The following is a 22,241-nucleotide window of genomic DNA, read 5'->3' as shown; positions in this document are numbered from 1 at the left end:
TGGGACCTTGTTGTTGTGCCGGGACGCCATTAGGTCGACGTCCGGCCTTCCCCAGCGGCGACAGATTTCCTGAAACACGTCCGGGTGAAGGGACCATTCCCCTGCGTCCATGCCCTGGCGACTGAGGAAGTCTGCTTCCCAGTTTTCTACGCCCGGGATGTGAACTGCGGATATGGTGGAGGCCGTGGCTTCCACCCACATCAGAATCCGCCGGACTTCCTGGAAGGCTTGCCGACTGCGTGTCCCCCCTTGGTGGTTGATGTATGCCACCGCTGTGGAGTTGTCCGACTGAATTCGGATCTGCCTTCCTTCCAGCCACTGCTGGAAGGCTAGTAGGGCAAGATACACTGCTCTGATTTCCAGAACATTGATCTGAAGGGTGGACTCCTGCTGGGTCCACGTACCCTGAGCCCTGTGGTGGAGAAAAAAACTGCTCCCCACCCTGACAGACTCGCGTCTGTCGTGACCACCGCCCAGGACGGTGGTAGGAAGGATCTTCCCGGTGATAATGAGGTGGGAAGAAGCCACCACTGCAGAGAGTCCTTGGCCGTCTGGGAAAGGGAGACTTTCCTGTCCAGGGATGTTGACTTCCCGTCCCATTGGCGGAGAATGTCCCATTGAAGAGGGCGCAGATGAAACTGAGCAAACGGAACCGCCTCCATTGCCGCCACCATCTTCCCGAGGAAGTGCATGAGGCGTCTTAAGGAGTGCGACTGACTTTGAAGGAGAGCCTGCACCCCAGTCTGTAGTGACCGCTGCTTGTCCAGCGGAAGCTTCACTATCGCTGAGAGAGTATGAAACTCCATGCCAAGATACGTCAGTGATTGGGTCGGTAACAGAGTTGACTTTGAGAAGTTGATGATCCACCCGAACGTCTGGAGAGTCTCCAGTGCAACATCCAGGCTGAGTTGGCATGCCTCCTGAGAGGGTGCCTTGACAAGTAGATCGTCCAAGTAAGGGATCACAGAGTGTCCCTGAGAGTGCAAGACTGCTACCACTGCCGCCATGACCTTGGTGAACACCCGTGGGGCTGTCGCCAGACCAAATGGCAGAGCTACGAACTGAAGATGGTCGTCTCCTATCACGAAGCGTAGAAAGCGTTGGTGCTCTGTAGCAATCGGCACGTGGAGATAAGCATCTTTGATGTCTATTGATGCTAGGAAATCTCCTTGAGACATTGAGGCAATGACTGAGCGGAGGGATTCCATCCGGAACCGCCTGGCGTTCACATGCTTGTTGAGCAGTTTTAGGTCCAGAACAGGACGGAATGAGCCGTCCTTTTTTGGCACCACAAAGAGATTGGAGTGAAAACCTTGTCCTTGTTCCCGAAGAGGAACAGGGACCACCACTCCTTCTGCTCTTAGAGAATGCACCGCCTGCAGAAGGGCATCTGCTCGGTCGGGATGTGGGGAAGTTCTGAAGAACCGAGGCGGAGGCCGAGAACTGAACTCTATCCTGTACCCGTGAGACAAAATGTCTGTTACCCACCGGTCTTTGACCTGTGGCAGCCAAATGTCGCAAAAGCAGGAGAGCCTGCCACCGACCGAGGATGCGGAGGGAGGCGGCCGAAAGTCATGAGGCAGCCGCCTTGGAAGCGGTACCTCCGGTTGCTTTCTTGGGGCGTGAGTGAGTTCGCCAGGAATCAGAGCTCCTTTGCTCTTTGAGTCCCTTTGGACGAGGAGAATTGGGGCTTGCCCGAGCCTCGAAAGGACCGAAACTTTGACTGCCACTTCCTCTGTTGAGGTTTGCTTGATCTGGGCTGGGGTAAGGAAGAGTCCTTACCTTTGGACTGTTTAATGATTTCCGCCAATTGCTCACCAAACAGTCTGTCTCCAGATAATGGCAAGCTGGTTAAACATTTTTTAGAAGCAGAATCTGCTTTCCATTCTTTTAACCACAAGGCTCTGCGCAAAACTACAGAGTTGGCGGATGCCATTGAGGTACGGCTCGTAGAGTCTAGTACCGCATTGATAGCGTAGGTCGCAAACGCAGTCATTTGCGTAGTTAAGGACGCCACTTGCGGCACTGCTGGACTTAAGAAAGAGTCCACCTGTGCCAGACCAGCTGAAATAGCTTGGAGCGCCCACACGGCCGCGAATGCTGGAGCAAATGACGCGCCAATAGCTTCATAGACAGATTTCAACCAAAGGTCCATCTGTCTGTCATTGGCATCTTTAAGTGAAGCCCCATCCTCCACTGCAACTATGGATCTAGCTGCAAGCCTGGATATTGGAGGGTCCACTTTCGGACACTGGGTCCAGCGCTTGACCACGTCAGGGGGAAAGGGATAACATGTATCCTTCAGACGTTTGGAAAAACGCTTGTCCGGATAAGCATGGTGTTTCTGGATTGATTCTCTGAAGTCAGAGTGGTCCAGAAAAGTACTCAATTTACGCTTGGGATACAGAAAGAAGGGAATTTTGTTACTTACCGTAAATTCCTTTTCTTCTAGCTCTTATTGGGAGACCCAGACGATTGGGTGTATAGCACTGCCTCCGGAGGCCACACAAAGCAATTACACTAAAAAGTGTAAGGCCCCTCCCCTTCTGGCTATACACCCCCAGTGGGATCACTGGCTCACCAGTTTTAGTGCAAAAGCAAGAAGGAGGAAAGCCAATAACTGGTTTAAACAAATTCTCTCCGAGTAACATCGGAGAACTGAAAACCGTTCAACATGAACAACATGTGTACCCGCAAACAAACCAAAAAATCCCGAAGGACAACAGGGCGGGTGCTGGGTCTCCCAATAAGAGCTAGAAGAAAAGGAATTTACGGTAAGTAACAAAATTCCCTTCTTCTTCAGCGCTCTATTGGGAGACCCAGACGATTGGGACGTCCAAAAGCTGTCCCTGGGTGGGTAAAGAAATACCTCATGTTAGAGCTGCAAGACAGCCCTCCCCTACGGGGAGGCAACTGCCGCCTGCAGGACTCTTCTACCTAGGCTGGCGTCCGCCGAAGCATAGGTATGCACCTGATAATGTTTGGTGAAAGTGTGCAGACTCGACCAGGTAGCTGCCTGGCACACCTGTTGAGCCGTAGCCTGGTGTCGTAATGCCCAGGATGCACCCACGACTCTGGTAGAATGGGCCTTCAGCCCTGATGGAACCGGAAGCCCAGCAGAACGGTAGGCTTCAAGAATTGGTTCTTTGATCCATCGAGCCAGGGTGGCCTTAGAAGCCTGCGACCCTTTGCGCTGACCAGCGACAAGGACAAAGAGTGCATCCGAACGGCGCAAGGGCGCCGTGCGGGAAATGTAGATTCTGAGTGCTCTCACCAGATCTAACAAATGTAAATCTTTCTCATACCGATGAACTGCATGAGGACAAAACGAAGGCAAAGAGATATCCTGATTAAGATGAAAAGAGGATACCACCTTCGGGAGAAACTCCTGAATGGGGCGCAGCACAACCTTGTCCTGGTGGAAAACTAGGAAAGGAGCCTTGGATGATAGTGCTGCCAGCTCAGACACTCTCCGAAGAGATGTGATCGCTACCAGAAAAGCCACTTTCTGCGATAGTCTAGAAAGTGAAACCTCCCTCAGAGGCTCGAAGGGCGGCTTCTGGAGGGCAACTAGGACCCTGTTCAGATCCCATGGATCTAACGGCCGCTTGTACGGGGGTACGATATGGCAAACCCCCTGTAGGAACGTGCGCACCTTAGGAAGGCGTGCCAAACGCCTCTGAAAAAAGACGGATAGCGCCGAGACCTGACCTTTAAGGGAGCCGAGCGACAAACCTTTTTCTAACCCAGATTGCAGGAAAGAAAGAAAGGTAGGCAATGCAAATGGCCAGGGAGACACTCCCTGAGCAGAGCACCAGGATAAGAATATCCTCCACGTTCTGTGGTAGATCTTAGCGGACGTGGGCTTCCTAGCCTGTCTCATGGTGGCAACGACCCCTTGGGACAATCCTGAAGACGCTAGGATCCAGGACTCAATGGCCACACAGTCAGGTTCAGGGCCGCAGAATTCCGATGGAAAAACGGCCCTTGGGACAGTAAGTCTGGTCGGTCTGGGAGTGCCCACGGTTGACCGACCTTGAGCTGCCACAGATCCGGATACCACGCCCTCCTCGGCCAGTCTGGGGCGACAAGTATGACGCGGCTGCAATCGGATCTGATCTTGCGTAGCACTCTGGGCAAGAGTGCCAGAGGTGGAAACACATAAGGGAGCCGGAACTGCGACCAGTCTTGCACTAGGGCGTCTGCCTCCAGCGCTCTTTGATCGCGAGACCGTGCCATGAAGGTTGGGACCTTGTTGTTGTGCCGTGACGCCATTAGGTCGACGTCCGGCACCCCCCAGCGGCGACAGATTTCCTGAAACACGTCTGGGTGAAGGGACCATTCCCCTGCGTCCATGCCCTGGCGACTGAGGAAGTCTGCTTCCCAGTTTTCTACGCCGGGGATGTGAACTGCGGATATGGTGGAGGCTGTGGCTTCCACCCACATCAGAATCCGCCGGACTTCCTGGAAGGCTTGCCGACTGCGTGTCCCCCCTTGGTGGTTGATGTATGCCACCGCTGTGGAGTTGTCCGACTGAATTCGGATCTGCCTTCCTTCCAGCCACTGCTGGAAGGCTAGTAGGGCAAGATACACTGCTCTGATTTCCAGAACATTGATCTGAAGGGTGGACTCCTGCCGAGTCCACGTACCCTGAGCCCTGTGGTGGAGAAAGACTGCTCCCCACCCTGACAGACTCGCGTCTGTCGTGACCACCGCCCAAGACGGTGGTAGGAAGGATCTTCCCTGTGATAATGAGGTGGGAAGAAGCCACCACTGCAGAGAGTCTTTGGCCGTCTGAGAAAGGGAGACTTTCCTGTCCAGGGATGTTGACTTCCCGTCCCATTGGCGGAGAATGTCCCATTGAAGTGGACGCAGATGAAACTGCGCAAACGGAACCGCCTCTATTGCCGCCACCATCTTCCCGAGGAAGTGCATGAGGCGTCTTAAGGAGTGCGACTGACTTTGAAGGAGAGCCTGCACCCCAGTCTGTAGAGACCGCTGCTTGTCCAGCGGAAGCTTTACTATCGCTGAGAGAGTATGAAACTCCATGCCCAGATACGTTAGTGATTGGGTCGGTGACAGATTTGACTTTGGGAAGTTGATGATCCACCCGAACGCCTGGAGAGTCTCCAGTGCAACATTCAGGCTGAGTTGGCATGCCTCTTGAGAGGGTGCCTTGACCAGTAGATCGTCCAAGTAAGGGATCACAGAGTGTCCGTGAGAGTGCAAGACTGCTACCACTGCCGCCATGATCTTGGTGAACACCCGAGGGGCTGTCGCCAGACCAAATGGCAGAGCTACGAACTGAAGATGGTCGTCTCCTATCACGAAGCGTAGAAAGCGTTGGTGCTCTGTAGCAATCGGCACGTGGAGATAAGCATCTTTGATGTCTATTGATGCTAGGAAATCTCCTTGAGACATCGAGGCAATGACTGAGCGGAGGGATTCCATCCGGAACCGTCTGGCGTTCACATGCTTGTTGAGCAGTTTTAGGTCCAGAACAGGACGGAAGGAGCCGTCCTTTTTTGGAACCACAAAGAGATTGGAGTAAAATCCTCGCCCCCGTTCCTGAGGGGGGACAGGGATCACGACTCCTTCTGCTCTTAGAGAGTCCACCGCCTGCAGCAGGGCATCTGCTCGGTTGGGGTGTGGGGAGGTTCTGAAAAACCGAAGTGGAGGTGGAGAACTGAACTCGATTCTGTACCCGCGAGACAAAATGTCTGTTACCCACCGGTCTTTGACCTGTGACAGCCAAATGTCGCAAAAGCGGGAGAGCCTGCCACCGACCGAGGATGCGGAGGGAGGAGGCCGAAAGTCATGAGGTAGCCGCTTTGGAAGCGGTTCCTCCATTTGCTTTCCTGGGGCGTGAGTGAGCCCGCCAGGAATCTGAGCTCCCTTGTTCTTTCTGAGTCCTTTTGGACGAGGAGAATTGGGCCTTGCCCGAGCCTCGAAAGGACCGAAACCTCGACTGCCACTTTTTCTGTTGAGGTTTACTTGCTCTGGGCTGTGGTAAGGAAGAGTCCTTACCCTTGGACTGTTTTATGATTTCAGCCAATGGCTCACCAAACAGTCTGTCTCTAGATAATGGCAAGCTGGTTAAGCATTTTTTGGAACCAGCATCTGCTTTCCAGTCCTTTAACCACAAGGCTCTGCGCAAAACCACAGAATTGGCGGACGCCATAGCGGTACGGCTCGTAGATTCTAGGACAGCATTGATAGCATAGGTCGCAAACGCAGACATTTGCGAAGTTAGGGACGCCACCTGCGGCACTGCTGGATGTATGAAAGCATCCACCTGTGCTAAACCAGCTGAAATAGCTTGGAGTGCCCACACGGCCGCGAATGCTGGAGCAAACGACGCGCCGATAGCTTCATAGACAGATTTCAACCAAAGGTCCATCTGTCTGTCGTTGGCATCTTTAAGTGAAGCGCCATCCTCTACTGCGACTATGGATCTAGCCGCAAGCTTGGAAATTGGGGGATCCACCTTTGGACACTGGGTCCAGCGTTTGGCCACCTCAGAGGGAAAAGGATAACGGGTATCCTTAGAACGTTTAGAGAAACGCTTGTCTGGATGAGCGTCGTGTTTCTGGATCGATTCTCTGAAGTCAGAGTGGTCCAAAAAAGCACTTAATTTACGCTTGGGATACAGGAAATGGAACTTCTCCTGCTGTGCAGCTGCCTCCTCTGCAGAAGGGGCTGGGGGAGAAATATCCAACAGTCTATTAATTGCCGATATAAGGTCATTAACCATGGCGTCACCATCAGGGGCATCCAGATTGAAAGGAGCCTCAGGATTGGAATCCTGATCACCGTCCTCAGTCTCATCACCGAGAGACTCTGCTCGCTGAGACCCTGAGCAGTGTGATGACGTGGAGGGTCTTTCCCAGCGAGCTCGCTTAGGCTGCCTGGGACTGTCATCTGAGTCAGAGACTTCAGCCTGTGATGCCTGAGACCCCCTTGAAGTACGGATTAGTTCCAACTGAGGGGGACCGGAGAGCATAGACACAGCAGTGTCCATGGTCTGAGTAACTGGCCTGGACTGCAAGGTCTCCAGGATTTTTGACATAGTCACAGACATCTTATCAGCAAAAACTGCAAAGTCTGTCCCCGTCACCGGGGCAGGGTTCACAGGCGTCTCTGCCTGGGCTACCACCACATTAGGCTCTGGCTGACGAAGTGCCACTGGGACTGAACATTGCACACAATGTGGGTCTTTGGAGCCTGCCGGTAGATCAGCCCCACATGCAGCACAAACAGTGTACACAGCCTGTGCCTTGGCACCCTTGCGTTTTGCGGATGACATGTTGCTGCCTCCTCAGAGCAGTACAGGGTGTGCAGCCAAGAAGCGACCTTACAGTGCAACTATATATATATATATATGGTACTAAGAAAAAAAGTACACTAATATAACACTGAGGCACTAGTGGGGCCAGCACTAAAGTGCAGCTTACCGCCCGCTTAGGAGCGGGTGTGTGGTCGCCGAAATCCCTTTAGTCTGGGTCTCCCAGAGCCTGCTGCCTTTCCCCAGCCAGACCGCATGTGTAATGGCTGCCGGCGTCCTTGTGGAGAGGGGGGGCGGGCCCTGGGCGTATACAGACGAAGAGCGGGAAGCCTGCTTCCCACTGTGCCTAGTGAGAGGGCTGGAGCATGTAAATAAAGCTCCAGCCCTCGGCGCTGCCAATTGAGCAGCGTCTCTCCCCTACCCTGATTGACAGGGTGGGGGCGGGAACGAAGCGGCGCTAGGCCGCAGAAGCCGGGGGCTAAAGTTAGAAGCGCCGCCGCCGTAAAAGCGCGGTCGGCGCAAGTCCCCGGCGCACCACAAGTCGCAGCTGCGCCGCCGCTCCAGTAGCGGTCGGCGCAGTAGTTCCCAACATGTAACGTCACTCAGCAAGGCTGCAGTGACCTAACCCCAGCGCACAGCGCTACTGTCCCCGGCGCACTATAACGCTCAGCAAGCCTTGAGAGTGTCCGTGCCTGCCGGGGACACAGAGTACCTGAAAGTTGCAGGGCCATGTCCCTGAACGGCACTCCCGCTCCAAATCCAGCAGGTTCTCTGGGTCTGTGGATGGAGCCCGGCCTCAGGGCTTGGAGGCCGGCAGGATCCCACTTCCACAGAGCCCTCCAGGGGATGTGGAAGGAAAACAGCATGTGGGCTCCAGCCTCTGTACCAGCAATAGGTACCTCAACCTTACAAGCACCACCGCGGGTGAGAAGGGAGCATGCTGGGGGCCCCATATGGGCCCTCTTTTCTTCCATCCGATATAGTCAGCAGCTACTGCTGACTACAAACAGTGGAGCTATGCGTGGATGTCTGACCTCCTTCGCACAAAGCAGAAAACTGGTGAGCCAGTGATCCCACTGGGGGTGTATAGCCAGAAGGGGAGGGGCCTTACACTTTTTAGTGTAATTGCTTTGTGTGGCCTCCGGAGGCAGTGCTATACACCCAATCGTCTGGGTCTCCCAATAGAGCGCTGAAGAAATGGAATTTCTCCTGCTGGGCAGCTGCCTCCTCTGCTGAAGGGGCTGGGGGAGAAATATCCAACAGCCTATTGATGGCCGCTATAAGGTCATTTACCATGGCGTCACCATCTGGCGTATCCAAATTGAGTGCGGTGTCAGGACCAGACTCCTGAGCACCCACCTCTGTCTCATCATATAGAGACCCTTCTCGCTGAGACCCTGACCCGCGTGATGACGTGGAGGGTCTCTCCCAGCGAGTTCGCTTAGGCGGCCTGGGACTGTCGTCAGAGTCAGAGCCCTCAGCCTGTGATGCCTGGGACCCCCTTGAAGTACGGATTAGTTCCAACTGAGGGGGACCGGGGAACATAGACACAGCAGTGTCCATGGTCTGAGCAACTGGCCTGGACTGCAAGGTCTCCAGGATTTTTGTCATGGTCACAGACATTTTGTCAGCAAAGACTGCAAATTCTGTCCCCGTCACCGGGGCAGGGTTCACAGGCGTCTCTGCCTGGGCTACCACCACCATAGACTCTGGCTGCCGAAGTGCCACTGGGACTGAACATTGCACACAATGAGAGTCGTTGGAGCCTGCTGGTAGATTAGCCCCACATGCTGTACAAGCAGTGTATACAGCCCGTGCCTTGGCACCCTTGCGTTTTGTGGATGACATGTTGCTGACTCCTCAGAGCAATATAGGGGTATACAGCCAAGAAGCGACCGTACAGTGCAGTATATTATATATTATATATATATATATATATCTGGTACAGGAAAAAGTACACCAATACAACACTGTGGCACTAGTGGGGCCAGCACTAATGTGCTGCTTACCGCCCGCTAAACGCGGGTGTGTGGTCGCCAGAAATCCCTAGTCTGGGTCTCCCAGAGCCTGTGTCCGTCCTCCAGCCAGACTGCATGCAGGAATGGCTGCCGGCGTCCTGTGGAGGGGGGGCGGGCCCTGGGCGTGCTCAGACCAAAAGCGGGAAACCTGCGTCCCACTGTGCCTAGTGAGAGGGCTGGAGCATGTAAATAAGGCTCCAGCCCTCGGCGCTGACGATTGCACAGCGTCTGTCCCATTCCCTGAGTGACAGGGAGGGGGCGGGAACGAAGCGGAGTTAGGCCGCAAAAGCCGGGGACTAAATTTATAAGCGCCGCCGCCGTAAAAGCGCGGTCGGCGCTAAGTCCCCGGCGCACTACAAGTCCCAGCCGCGCCGCCGCTCCGAGAGTGGCCGGCGCGGTAGTTCCCAGCACATGAAGTCACACAGCTAAGCTGCTGTGACTCAAACCCCAGCGTGCAGCGCTACTGTCCCCGGCGCACTAACACACCCAGCAAGTCTGGCGTGTGCGTGCCTGTCTGTACGGGGACACAGAGTACCTGAAAGTTGCAGGGCCTTGTCCCTGAACGGTACCCAGCTCCGTATCCAGCAGGTTCACTGGGTCTGTGGATGGAGCCCGGCCTCAGGGCTTGGGGGCCGGTAAGATCCCACTTCCTCAGAGCCCCTCAGGGGGATGGGGAAGGAAAACAGCATGTGGGCTCCAGCCTCTGTACCCGCAATGGGTACCTCAACCTTACAAACCACAAGTGGGGTAAGAAGGGAGCATGCTGGGGGCCCCATATGGGCCCTCTTTTCTTCCATCCGACATAGTCAGCAGCTACTGCTGACTACAAACAGTGGAGCTATGCGTGGATGTCTGACCTCCTTCGCACAAAGCAGAAAACTGGTGAGCCAGTGATCCCACTGGGGGTGTATAGCCAGAAGGGGAGGGGCCTTACACTTTTTAGTGTAATTGCTTTGTGTGGCCTCCGGAGGCAGTGCTATACACCCAATCGTCTGGGTCTCCCAATGGAGCGCCGAAGAAATATAGCGCGGCCTGAGCTCCTGTAACGTAAAGAAGGGAATTTTGTTACTTACCGTAAATTCCTTTTCTTCTAGCTCTTATTGGGAGACCCAGCCGATTGGGGTATAGCTACTGCCCTCTGGAGGCCACACAAAGCACTACATTAAAAGTGCAAGGCCCCTCCCCCTCTGGCTATACCCCCCCGTGGTATCACGGGTTCTCCAGTTTTAGTGCCAAAGCAAGAAGGAGGAAGCCAATAACTGGTTTAAACAAATTAACTCCGAATAACATCGGAGAACTGAAAAACCGTTCAACATGAACAACATGTGTACCCGCAAACAACAAAAAAACATCCCGAAGGACAACAGGGCGGGTGCTGGGTCTCCCAATAAGAGCTAGAAGAAAAGGAATTTACGGTAAGTAACAAAATTCCCTTCTTCTTCAGCGCTCTATTGGGAGACCCAGACGATTGGGACGTCCAAAAGCTGTCCCTGGGTGGGTAAATAAATACCTCATGTTAGAGCTGCAAAACAGCCCTCCCCTACGGGGGTGTCACTGCCGCCTGCAGGACTCTTCTACCTAAGCTGGCATCCGCCGAAGCATAGGTATGCACCTGATAATGCTTGGTGAAAGTGTGCAGACTGGACCAGGTAGCTGCCTGGCACACCTGTTGAGCCGAAGCCTGGTGACGTAATGCCCAGGACGCACCCACGGCTCTGGTGGAGTGGGCTTTTAGCCCTGAAGGAACCGGAAGCCCCGCAGAACGGTAGGCCTCTAGAATTGGTTCTTTGATCCATCGAGCCAGGGTGGCTTTAGAAGCCTGCAACCCCTTGCGCGGACCAGCGACAAGGACGAAAAGTGCATCGGCACGGCGTATGGGCGCCGTGCGGGAAACGTAGATTCTGAGTGCTCTCACCAGATCTAGCAAACGTAAGGCCTTTTCATACCGGTGAACCGGATGAGGGCAAAAAGAAGGCAAGGAAATATCCTGATTAAGATGAAAAGAGGATACGACCTTAGGGAGAAACTCCGGAATGGGGCGCAGCACAACCTTGTCCTGGTGGAACACCAGGAAGGGAGCCTTAGATGACAGAGCTGCCAGCTCAGACACTCGCCGAAGCGATGTGATTGCAACAAGAAACGCCACTTTCTGCGACAGCCGAGAAAAGGAAACTTCCTTCAGAGGCTCGAAGGGCGGCTTCTGGAGAGCAACTACCGTATATACTGGCGTATAAGACGACTTTTTACCCCCTTAAAATAATGGCTACAGTGGGGGGTCGTCTTATACGCCGGATATACGGGGGGGGGTGTGTATGTACACTGCAGCGTCCAGGGGAGGTGGGGGCAGCAGCTCTGGAGCACAGGGGAACGCAGCCTTTGATCTCCTGCACCCGCTCATATAATATGCACAGCCGCTGTCCATCTCCAATGGTGCTGAAATCGCACGCAGTGAGGGGCTGGAGTAGCAGTGCATATTCTATGAGCCTGCGTCCCAGTGTGATCGCACATGTCCCCCCTGTGTTAGATTTGGCCCCCAGGCTGCTGCTCCTTCTAAAATAAAAAAGCTTTACTTACCCCTGCAGCGTTTCTCCCCGTGTCCCTGCTTCCACTGTGATCAGGCAGAGAGCTCAGCCTGCTGTGCCGATCACATGACCGCACTGACAACCAGGAAGTGGAAGAACAGAAGCACGGAGCCAGACAGGAGGGAGCTCAGCGCTGGAGGAGATAAGGAAAGAGGGTTTTATTTTACTTTGGGCAGCAGCCTAGGGGCCATATCTGACACAGGGGGACTTGTGCGATCTATAGGGGCCATGGGCAGCACTATGGGGGCGATATCTGACACAGGGGGACTTGTGCGATCTATATAGGGGCCATGGGCAGCACTATGGGGGAGATATCTAACACAGGGGGACTTGTGCCCATTATGGGCCCCGGTGAGCTGCTTCTAACCCCCCAGATGTATGCCCTGCCAATCCCCCCCCCCGCCGATGCCGCGGGTGCTGTACCCACCGAGCCGCGGGTGCAGGCCCCACAGAGCAGCAGAGTTGTGTGTATTTGTCTGTATGTAGCAGAGTTGTGTTTGTCTGTATGTAGCAGAGTTGTATGTGTTTGTCTGTATGTAGCAGAGTTCTATGTGTTTGTCTGCATGTAGCAGAGTTGTATGTGTTTGTCTGTATGTAGCAGAGTTGTGTGTGTTTGTCTGCATGTAGCAGAGTTGTATGTCTTTGTCTGTATGTAGCAGAGTTGTATGTGTTTGTCTGTATGTAGCAGAGTTGTATGTGTTTGTCTGTATGTAGCAGAGTTGTATGTGTTTGTCTGTATGTAGCAGAGTTGTGTGTGTGTGTGTTTGTCTGTATGTAGCAGAGTTGTGTGTGTTTGTCTGTATGTAGCAGAGTTGTGTGTGTTTGTCTGTTTGTAGCAGAGTTGTGTGTGTTTGTCTGTTTGTAGCAGAGTTGTGTGTGTTTGTCTGTTTGTAGCAGAGTTGTGTGTGTTTGTCTGTTTGTAGCAGAGTTGTGTGTGTTTGTCTGTTTGTAGCAGAGTTGTGTGTGTCTGTTTGTAGCAGAGTGTAGTACCATTGTTTCAGTCCAGTTGTGGCTTTATACAGCAGGGAGGAGCATTCCTTGCTGTACTAAGTGAACATTGGAGCGATTGATCTGTCAATGGCCCTTTAAAAACATATTGTACGGCTCTCGCGGAATTAAAATTAACATGTTGCAATCAAAGCAGACTTTTTTTCATTTGGGAGCGGGGTAGTCTTATACAGTGAGTATATCCCAAATTCTATATTTTTAGGGCAGAAGTTGGGGGTCGTCTTATACGCCCAGTCGTCTTATACGCCGGCATATACGGTAGTACCCTGTTCAGATCCCATGGATCTAACGGTCGCTTGTACGGGGGCACAATATGACAGACCCCCTGCAGGAACGTGCGCACCTTAGGAAGACGTGCTAGACGCTTCTGAAAAAACACGGATAGTGCCGAAACTTGCCCTTTAAGGGAGCTGAGCGACAAGCCCTTTTCTAACCCCGATTGCAGGAAGGAAAGAAACTTGGGCAATGCAAATGGCCAGGGAGACACTCCCTGAGCAGAGCACCAGGACAAGAAAATCTTCCACGTTCTGTGGTAGATCTTAGCCGAATTCGACTTTCTAGCTTGTCTCATTGTGGCAATGACTCCCTGAGATAATCCAGCAGATGCTAGGATCCAGGACTCAATGGCCACACAGTCAGGTTCAGGGCCGCAGAATTCTGATGGAAAAACGGCCCTTGGGACAGTAAGTCTGGTCGGTCTGGCAGTGACCACGGTCGACCGATCGTGAGATGCCACAGATCCGGATACCACGACCTCCTCGGCCAGTCTGGAGCGACGAGTATGACGCGGCTGCACTCGGATCTGATCTTGCGTAGCACTCTGGGCAAGAGCGCCAGAGGCGGAAACACGTATGGGAGCTGAAACTGCGACCAATCTTGAACCAAGGCGTCTGCCGCCAGAGCTCTTTGATCGCGCGACCTCGCCATGAATGCCGGGACCTTGTTGTTGTGCCGGGATGCCATTAGGTCGACGTCCGGCACTCCCCAGCGGCGACAGATTTCCTGAAACACGTCCGGGTGAAGGGACCATTCCCCTGCGTCCATGCCCTGGCGACTGAGGAAGTCTGCTTCCCAGTTTTCTACGCCCGGGATGTGAACCGCGGATATGGTGGATGCTCTGTCCTCCACCCACATTAGAATGCGCCGGACTTCTTGGAAGGCTTGCCGACTGCGCGTCCCTCCTTGGTGGTTGATGTATGCCACCGCTGTGGAGTTGTCCGATTGGATTCGGATCTGCTTTCCTTCCAGCCACTGTTGGAAGGCCAGTAGAGCAAGATACACTGCTCTGATCTCCAGAACATTGATCTGAAGGGTGGACTCCTGCGGAGTCCACGTCCCCTGAGCCCTGTGGTGGAGAAATACTGCTCCCCACCCTGACAGACTCGCATCTGTCGTGACTACTGCCCAGGATGGGGGCAGGAAGGATCTTCCCTGAGACAATGATGTGGGAAGGAGCCACCATTGTAGAGAGTCTTTGGCCGTCTGGGAAAGCGAGACTTTCCTGTCCAGGGACGTTGACTTCCCGTCCCATTGGCGGAGAATGTCCCATTGAAGTGGGCGCAGATGAAACTGCGCAAAGGGAACTGCTTCCATGGCTGCCACCATCTTCCCTAGGAAATGCATGAGGCGCCGCAAGGGATGCAACTGGCCCTGCAGGAGAGATTGCACCCCTGTCTGTAGTGACCGCTGCTTGTCCAGCGGAAGCTTCACTATCGCTGCTAGAGTATGAAACTCCATGCCAAGATACGTTAGTGACTGAGTCGGTGATAGGATCGACTTTGGAAAGTTGATGATCCATCCGAAAGACTGTAGAGTCTCCAGCGTAGCATTCAGGCTGAGTTGGCATGCCTCCTGAGAGGGAGCTTTGACCAATAAGTCGTCTAGGTAAGGAATCACCGAGTGTCCCTGAGAGTGCAAGACTGCTACCACCGCCGCCATGACCTTGGTGAAGACCCGTGGGGCTGTCGCCAGACCAAATGGAAGAGCTACGAACTGAAAATGGTCGTCTCCTATCACAAAACGTAGAAAACGTTGATGTTCTGTAGCAATTGGCACGTGGAGATAAGCATCTTTGATGTCTATTGAGGCAAGGAAGTCTCCTCTGGACATTGAGGCAATGACAGAGCGGAGGGTTTCCATCCGGAACCTTCTGGCGTGCACATGTTTGTTGAGCCGTTTTAGGTCCAGAACAGGACGGAACGAGCCGTCCTTTTTTGGAACCACAAAGAGATTGGAGTAAAACCCTTGCCCTTGTTCCTGAGGAGGGACTGGGATAACCACTCCTTCCGCTTTTAGGGAATCCACCGCCTGCAGCAGAGCATCTGCTCGGTCTGGACGTGGGGAGGTTCTGAAGAACCGAGCTGGAGGACGAGAATTGAACTCGATTCTGTACCCGCGAGACAAAATGTCCGTCACCCACCGGCCTTTGACCTGTGACATCCAAATGCCGGAAAAGCGGGAGAGCCTGCCCCCGACCTGCGATGCGGAGGGGGGGGGCTGGAAGTCATGAGGTAGCCGCTTTGGAAGCGGTACCTCCATTTGCTTTCTTGGGGCGTGTGTGAGTCCGCCACGAATCTGAGTTTCTTTGCGTCCTCTGAGTCCCTTTGGACGAGGTAAATGGTGTCTTGCCCGAACCTCGAAAGGACTGAAACCTCTGCTGCCACTTTTTCTGCTGAGGTTTGGGTGTTCTGGGTTGTGGTAAAGAGGAGTCTTTACCCTTGGACTGCTTAATGATGTCAGCCAATGGCTCGCCAAACAGTCTCTCTCTAGACAAAGGCAAACTGGTTAAACATTTTTTGGAACCAGCATCTGCTTTCCAGTCCTTTAACCACAAGGCTCTGTGCAAAACTACCGAATTGGCGGACGCCATTGAGGTGCGACTGGTAGATTCTAGGACCGCATTTATAGCGTAAGACGCAAACGCCGACATCTGCGTGGTAAGGTGCGCCACTTGCGGCACTGCTGGATGCATGATAGCATCCACTTTTGCTAAGCCAGCTGAAATAGCCTGGAGTGCCCATACGGCTGCGAATGCCGGAGCAAACGACGCGCCTATAGCTTCATAGACAGATTTTAACCAAAGGTCCATCTGTCTGTCATTGGCATCTTTAAGTGAAGCGCCATCCTCCACTGCAACTATGGATCTAGCTGCAAGTTTGGAAATCGGGGGGTCTACCTTTGGACACTGTGTCCAGCGCTTGACCACCTCAGGGGGGAAAGGGAAACGCGTATCTTTAGATCGTTTAGAGAAACGCCTTTCTGGGTGAGCGTCGTGCTTCTGGATTGATTCTCTGAAGTCAGAGTGATCTAACAAAGCACTCAATTTACGCTTGGGATAAAGGAAACGAAACTTTTCCTGCTCCGCAGCCGCCTCTTCTGCTGAAGGGGCTGGGGGAGAAATATCCAACAGCCTATTGATGGCTGAGATAAGGTCGTCTACCATGGCATCCCCATCCGGGGTATCCAGGTTGAGAGGGGTTCCAGGAGTGGATTCCTGATCACTCTCATCAGACACATCACAGGGAGACTGATTGCGCTGAGACCCTGAGCAGTGTGAAGACGTCGAGGGTCTTTCCCAGCGAGCTCGCTTAGGGTGGCTGGGGCCATCATCTGAGTCATAATCCTCGGCCTGTGAAGCCGGGGACCCCCCTGTGGGCTGGATACATTCCAAGTAAGGGGGACCTGAGGACAGAGGCCTCGCCGTGCCCAGAGACTGAGCCCCATGCATAGATTGCAAGGTCTCAAGGATTTTTGCCATAGATACAGACATATTATCTGCAAAAACTGCAAAGTCCGTCCCTGTCACCGGGGCAGAACTTACAAGCGTCTCAGCCTGGGTCGCTACCTCTCCTGACTCCGGCTGGCGAAGCAGCACCGGGTCGGAGCATTGCACACAATGGGGGTCATCGGAGCCTGCTGGTAGATTAGCCCCACATGCAGCACACGCAGTATACACAGCCCTTTTTGCCTTGGCCGCCTTGCGTTTTGAGGATGACATGTTGCTGCTTCCACAGAGTGATCTGGGATATGCAGCCAGAAGCGCACCTCACAGTGCAAGAAATACAATATCTATATAACTGTATCCAGTACACTGATACACAGTGAGGCACTAGAGGGACCAGCACAGAAAAATCGCTTACCGCCCGCTTAAAAAGCGGGTGTGTGGTCGCCAGATAGCCCCTAGTCCAGGTCTCCCAGAGCCTTGCGTCCTTCCTCCAGCCAGGCATGCATGTAATGGCTGCCGGCGTCTCGAGAGAGGAAGGGGGGCGGGCCCTGGGCGTTCCTGGCCAAGAGCGGGAAGCCTGCTTCCCTCTGTGCCAAGTGAGAGGGCTGGAGCATGTAAATCAGGCTCCAGCCCTCGTCGCTGCTTGCGAACAGCGTCTCTCCCCTACCCTGAATGACAGGGTGGGGGCGGGAACGAAACGGAGCTGCCGGCGTCCCAGGCCCAAAAAGCCGGGGACTAAAGTTATAACCGCCGCCGCCGTAAAAGCGCGGACGGCGGATCCCCGGCGCACCACAAGTCACAGCAGCGCCGCCCGGTCCCCTGTCCCTGATCGTACTCCTGCTCCGAATCCATCAGGTTCTAATGGGTCTGTGGATGGAGCCCGGCATCAGAGCTGAGAGGCCGGCAGGATCCCACTTCCACAGAGCCCTACAAGGGGATGTGGAAGGAAAACAGCATGTCAGGCTCCAGCCCTGTACCAGCAATAGGTACCTCAACCTTACAACACCATCCAGGGGTGAGAAGGGAGCATGCTGGGGACACTATATGTGTCCTCTTTTCTTCCATCCGACATAGTCAGCAGCTACTGCTGACTAAAATCTGTGGAGCTATGCATGGAATGTCTGACCTCCTTCGCACACAAAGCTAAAACTGGAGAACCCGTGATACCACGGGGGGGTATAGCCAGAGGGGGAGGGGCCTTGCACTTTTAATGTAGTGCTTTGTGTGGCCTCCAGAGGGCAGTAGCTATACCCCAATCGGCTGGGTCTCCCAATAGAGCGCTGAAGAAACACATGTTTAATACAATCACCTAGGACGTGGTCTGATGGGTGTCACTGGTCTCTGCCTCTATCCTGTGCAAGTTTCAATCCTCAGCTCCGTATGGATGACATGCTGACAGGGCTCCGTATGGATGACATGCTGACAGGGCATGTCATCCATACGAAGCAACATCAGCATGTCATCCATACGGAGCTAAGGAGCATGGCAACTTGCACAGGATAGAGGCAGAGACCAGTGACACCCATCAGACTGCCCCCTAGGTGATAATAAAAATGTGTTTACGTTATACAGTGCAGCCTGAGCTCTTGTATTCCAGAATACTGTATATAAGCTCACCGGTGGTGGCCCCAGCTTATAGGGGAAAACCTGGTGACAGGTTGGGTTCCCGTTAAATAGTTGGGAACCAGACAAGGTTCCCGTCACCAAAATAACATTGCACCGTATCTAGTTCCTAACTTTTGATGAACTTATACACTGGGTAGTATGTGCAAATGCAATATACGCAAAGCCTAAGAACGACATCCATAAGCTACAGGGCATTTACTGATAAATGCATGACAAAGAAAAAAAAAAAAAAAAAAAGGCAGGGGCTACATGGCAATGAGAGAACGGTGAACGTGGGCTGCCAAACTCATTCAGCTTTGGGTTTTTGCCGCAGCACTACATTGCTATACTTGGTCTCATGGCTACAACAGTCCTTTATTTAGGATTTAGAGACGTATACCCCGATCTCACTCATAGAAAGGAATAAAATGCTGACATTACCCTTCCTCTGCCACACCAAACAAGGCTTTCCTTATCGGAGACTTTGCAGGGCTTGGAGACTTCTCTGGCATTGTGGCTTCTGCAGCTTTTATACAATTGGTAATTGGCGTTCCTGAATTCTGGGCCATTGTTTGAGTTGATGTTGACTGAGAACCACCTTGATTTGCTCGAAGACCTAAAAGGAGAAGCAGAAACAGAAGTGGGAATGTTATATTACACCTTAGGTCACAATTTTGTATGTACTTTTTTTGTAATAAATGAGCGCTAGATTTAGGATTATGGATGAAGTGACTCTGCGGGAACAGACTATGGCTGAACAACGATCTCCAGGGATGGAAGCGGACAGAGCAATACGTTACTTACCACTGGGCAGTTTAGCGGGACTTTCAATCCTGAAGAATCCAGCATCAAACACGATGGGATCTACTTGCATAGGGATGACTGCCGCTTCCATTTCAGAGACAGGATCCTCTGTTTTAACTTTATTTTTCATTGCTGCTTTGATGGCAGCGAGACGACTTTTGGCGGCGGCTCTTCCGACGTCTCCTTTATTTGGATTTCCAGTTGCACCAGGGGCAGTTTTTTTCTGAAAACCAAAATTAAAAATATAAATAAAAACATTAGGTAACAGGTGATAACCGGGGGCAGGGGTAAACTGAGCAGTTATCAACTGCTGACCGGGGCAGTGTGACATGACTTACCCTTGCAGCCTTTTTAGGCTGAACTACATTCTGCTGCCAGGAGTTCTGTTCTAGTTGTTCAAGATTAGAAAACTTTTTGCTTACATCCTTAATCTAAGAATCAAAAACCAAAAAAAAAATTACATAAAAAAAAATATAAAAACAAACAGTTCTCATAATAACTATCCTGCATTTACAAAATTATTTTTTTAATGCAGGAAATAACTATGCACACAATGTTGTACTTTATTATATTGTATAACACTATTAAGACATTAGTCTATTAGACATTCAAAACTGCCTCCTGCTGGACAATATGTAACTGCATCCACAAACTTTTTAAAAAGGGAACCGGTCACCAGATTTGTCCCATATAAGCTGCAGCCACCACCAGTGAGCCCTTATATACAGCATTACAAAAAAAAACAGTATACAAGAGTCCAGGCTGCTCTGTATAATGTATAAAAAAAAAAAAAAAAAAAAAAAAAGAAGGGAATTTTGTTTACTTACCGTAAATTCCTTTTCTTCTAGCTCCAATTGGGAGACCCAGACAATTGGGTGTATAGCTACACAAAGTATTACACTAAAAGTGTAAAGCCCCTCCCCTTCAGCCTATACACCCCCCGTGCTGCCACGGGCTCATCAGTTTTGGTGCAAAAGCCCGAAGGAGGAAAAAGTTATAAACTGGTTTAAAAGTAAATTCAATCCGAAGGAATATCGGAGAACTGAAACCATTTAACATGAACAACATGTGTATACAAAAACAGGGGCGGGTGCTGGGTCTCCCAATTGGAGCTAGAAGAAAAGGAATTTACGGTAAGTAAACAAAATTCCCTTCTTTGTCGCTCCTTATTGGGAGACCCAGACAATTGGGACGTCCAAAAGCAGTCCCTGGGTGGGTAAATAATACCTCATAATAGAGCCGTAACGGCTCCGTCCTACAGGTGGGCAACTGCCGCCTGAAAGACTCGCCTACCTAGGCTGGCATCTGCCGAAGCATAGGTATGCACCTGATAGTGTTTCGTGAAAGTGTGCAGGCTCGACCAGGTAGTTGCCTGACACCTGCTGAGCCGTAGCCTGGTGTCGCAAGGCCCAGGACGCTCCCACGGCCCTGGTAGAATGGACCTTCAGTCCTGAGGGAACCGGAAGCCCCGAGGAACGGTAAGCTTCGAGAATTGGTTCCTTGATCCACCGAGCCAGGGTTGACTTGGAAGCTTGTGTCCCTTTACGCTGGCCAGCGACAAGGACAAAGAGTGCATCCGAGCGGCGCAGGGGCGCCGTACGAGAAATGTAGAGTCTGAGTGCTCTCACCAGATCTAACAAGTGCAAATCCTTTTCACATTGGTGAACTGGATGAGGACAAAACGAGGGTGGAAAAACGGCCCTTGAGACAGCAAATCTGGTCGGTCTGGCAGTGCCCACGGTTGGCCGACCGTGAGATGCCACAGATCCGGGTACCACGACCTCCTCGGCCAGTCTGGAGGGACGAGGATGACGCGGCGGCAGTCGGCCCTGATCTTGCGTAGCACTCTGGGCAACAGTGCCAGAGGAGGAAACACATAAGGAAGCCGAAACTGCGACCAATCCTGAACTAAGGCGTCTGCCGCCAGAGCTCTGTGATCTTGAGATCGAGCCATGAATGTTGGGACCTTGTTGTTGTGCCGTGACGCCATTAGGTCGACGTCCGGCATCCCCCAGCGGCAACAGATCTCCTGAAACACGTCCGGGTGAAGGGACCATTCCCCTGCGTCCATGCCCTGGCGACTGAGAAAGTCTGCTTCCCAGTTTTCTATGCCCGGGATGTGAACTGCGGATATGGTGGATGCTGTGGCTTCCACCCACAGCAGAATCCGCCGGACTTCCTGGAAGGCTTGCCGACTGCGTGTCCCACCTTGGTGGTTGATGTAAGCCACCGCTGTGGAGTTGTCCGACTGAATTCGGATCTGCTTGCCTTCCAGCCACTGCTGGAACGCTTTTAGGGCAAGATACACTGCCCTGATCTCCAGAACATTGATCTGAAGTGAGGACTCTTGCTGAGTCCACGTACCCTGAGCCCTGTGGTGGAGAAGGGAATTTTGTTACTTACCGTAAATTCCTTTTCTTCTAGCTCTTATTGGGAGACCCAGACGATTGGGGTATAGCTACTGCCTCCGGAGGCCACACAAAGCAACTACACCAAAAAGTGTAAGGCCCCTCCCCTTCTGGCTATACCCCCCCCGTGGTATCACGGGTTCTCCAGTTTTAGTGCCAAAGCAAGAAGGAGGAAGCCAATAACTGGTTTAAACAAATTAACTCCGAATAACGTCGGAGAACCGAAAAAAACCGTTCAACATGAACAACATGTGTACCCGCAAACAACAAAAGAATCCCGAAGGACAACAGGGCGGGTGCTGGGTCTCCCAATAAGAGCTAGAAGAAAAGGAATTTACGGTAAGTAACAAAATTCCCTTCTTCAGCGCTCTATTGGGAGACCCAGACGATTGGGACGTCCAAAAGCTGTCCCTGGGTGGGTAAAGAAATACCTCATGTTAGAGCTGCAAAACAGCCCTCCCCTACGGGGATGTCACTGCCGCCTGCAGGACTCTTCTACCTAAGCTGGCATCCGCCGAAGCATAGGTATGCACCTGATAATGTTTGGTGAAAGTGTGCAGACTCGACCAGGTAGCTGCCTGGCACACCTGTTGAGCCGAAGCCTGGTGTCGTAATGCCCAGGACGCACCCACGGCTCTGGTTGAGTGGGCTTTCAGCCCTGAAGGAACCGGAAGCCCAGCAGAACGGTAGGCTTCCAGAATTGGTTCTTTGATCCATCGAGCAAGGGTGGCTTTAGAAGCCTGCGACCCCTTGCGCTGGCCAGCGACAAGGACAAAAAGTGCATCGGAACGGCGGATGGGCGCCGTG

The 22,241-nt window shown here is 52.7% G+C and overlaps 1 protein-coding gene across 5 annotated transcripts in view; it reads right to left on the bottom strand.

The window, feature by feature from the left end:
• DLGAP5 (DLG associated protein 5) overlaps positions 1 to 22,241 on the bottom strand; it is a 200,368-nt gene that overhangs the window by 15,427 nt on the left and 162,700 nt on the right. For all 5 annotated transcript variants that reach the window (XM_075331247.1, XM_075331246.1, XM_075331249.1 and 2 more), the window contains exons 13-15: positions 19,365 to 19,457; positions 19,027 to 19,249; positions 18,664 to 18,838 (exon numbers count right to left, since the gene is read on the bottom strand). In XM_075331247.1, coding sequence (XP_075187362.1) covers positions 18,664 to 18,838; positions 19,027 to 19,249; positions 19,365 to 19,457 — 491 coding nt within the window. The remainder of the gene's footprint in view (positions 1 to 18,663; positions 18,839 to 19,026; positions 19,250 to 19,364; positions 19,458 to 22,241) is intronic.

The sequence above is a fragment of the Anomaloglossus baeobatrachus genome, chromosome 12 (assembly GCF_048569485.1).
Source record: "Anomaloglossus baeobatrachus isolate aAnoBae1 chromosome 12, aAnoBae1.hap1, whole genome shotgun sequence".
Lineage (NCBI taxonomy): Eukaryota > Metazoa > Chordata > Amphibia > Anura > Aromobatidae > Anomaloglossus > Anomaloglossus baeobatrachus.
This window is presented reverse-complemented; position numbering and strand designations above follow the sequence as displayed.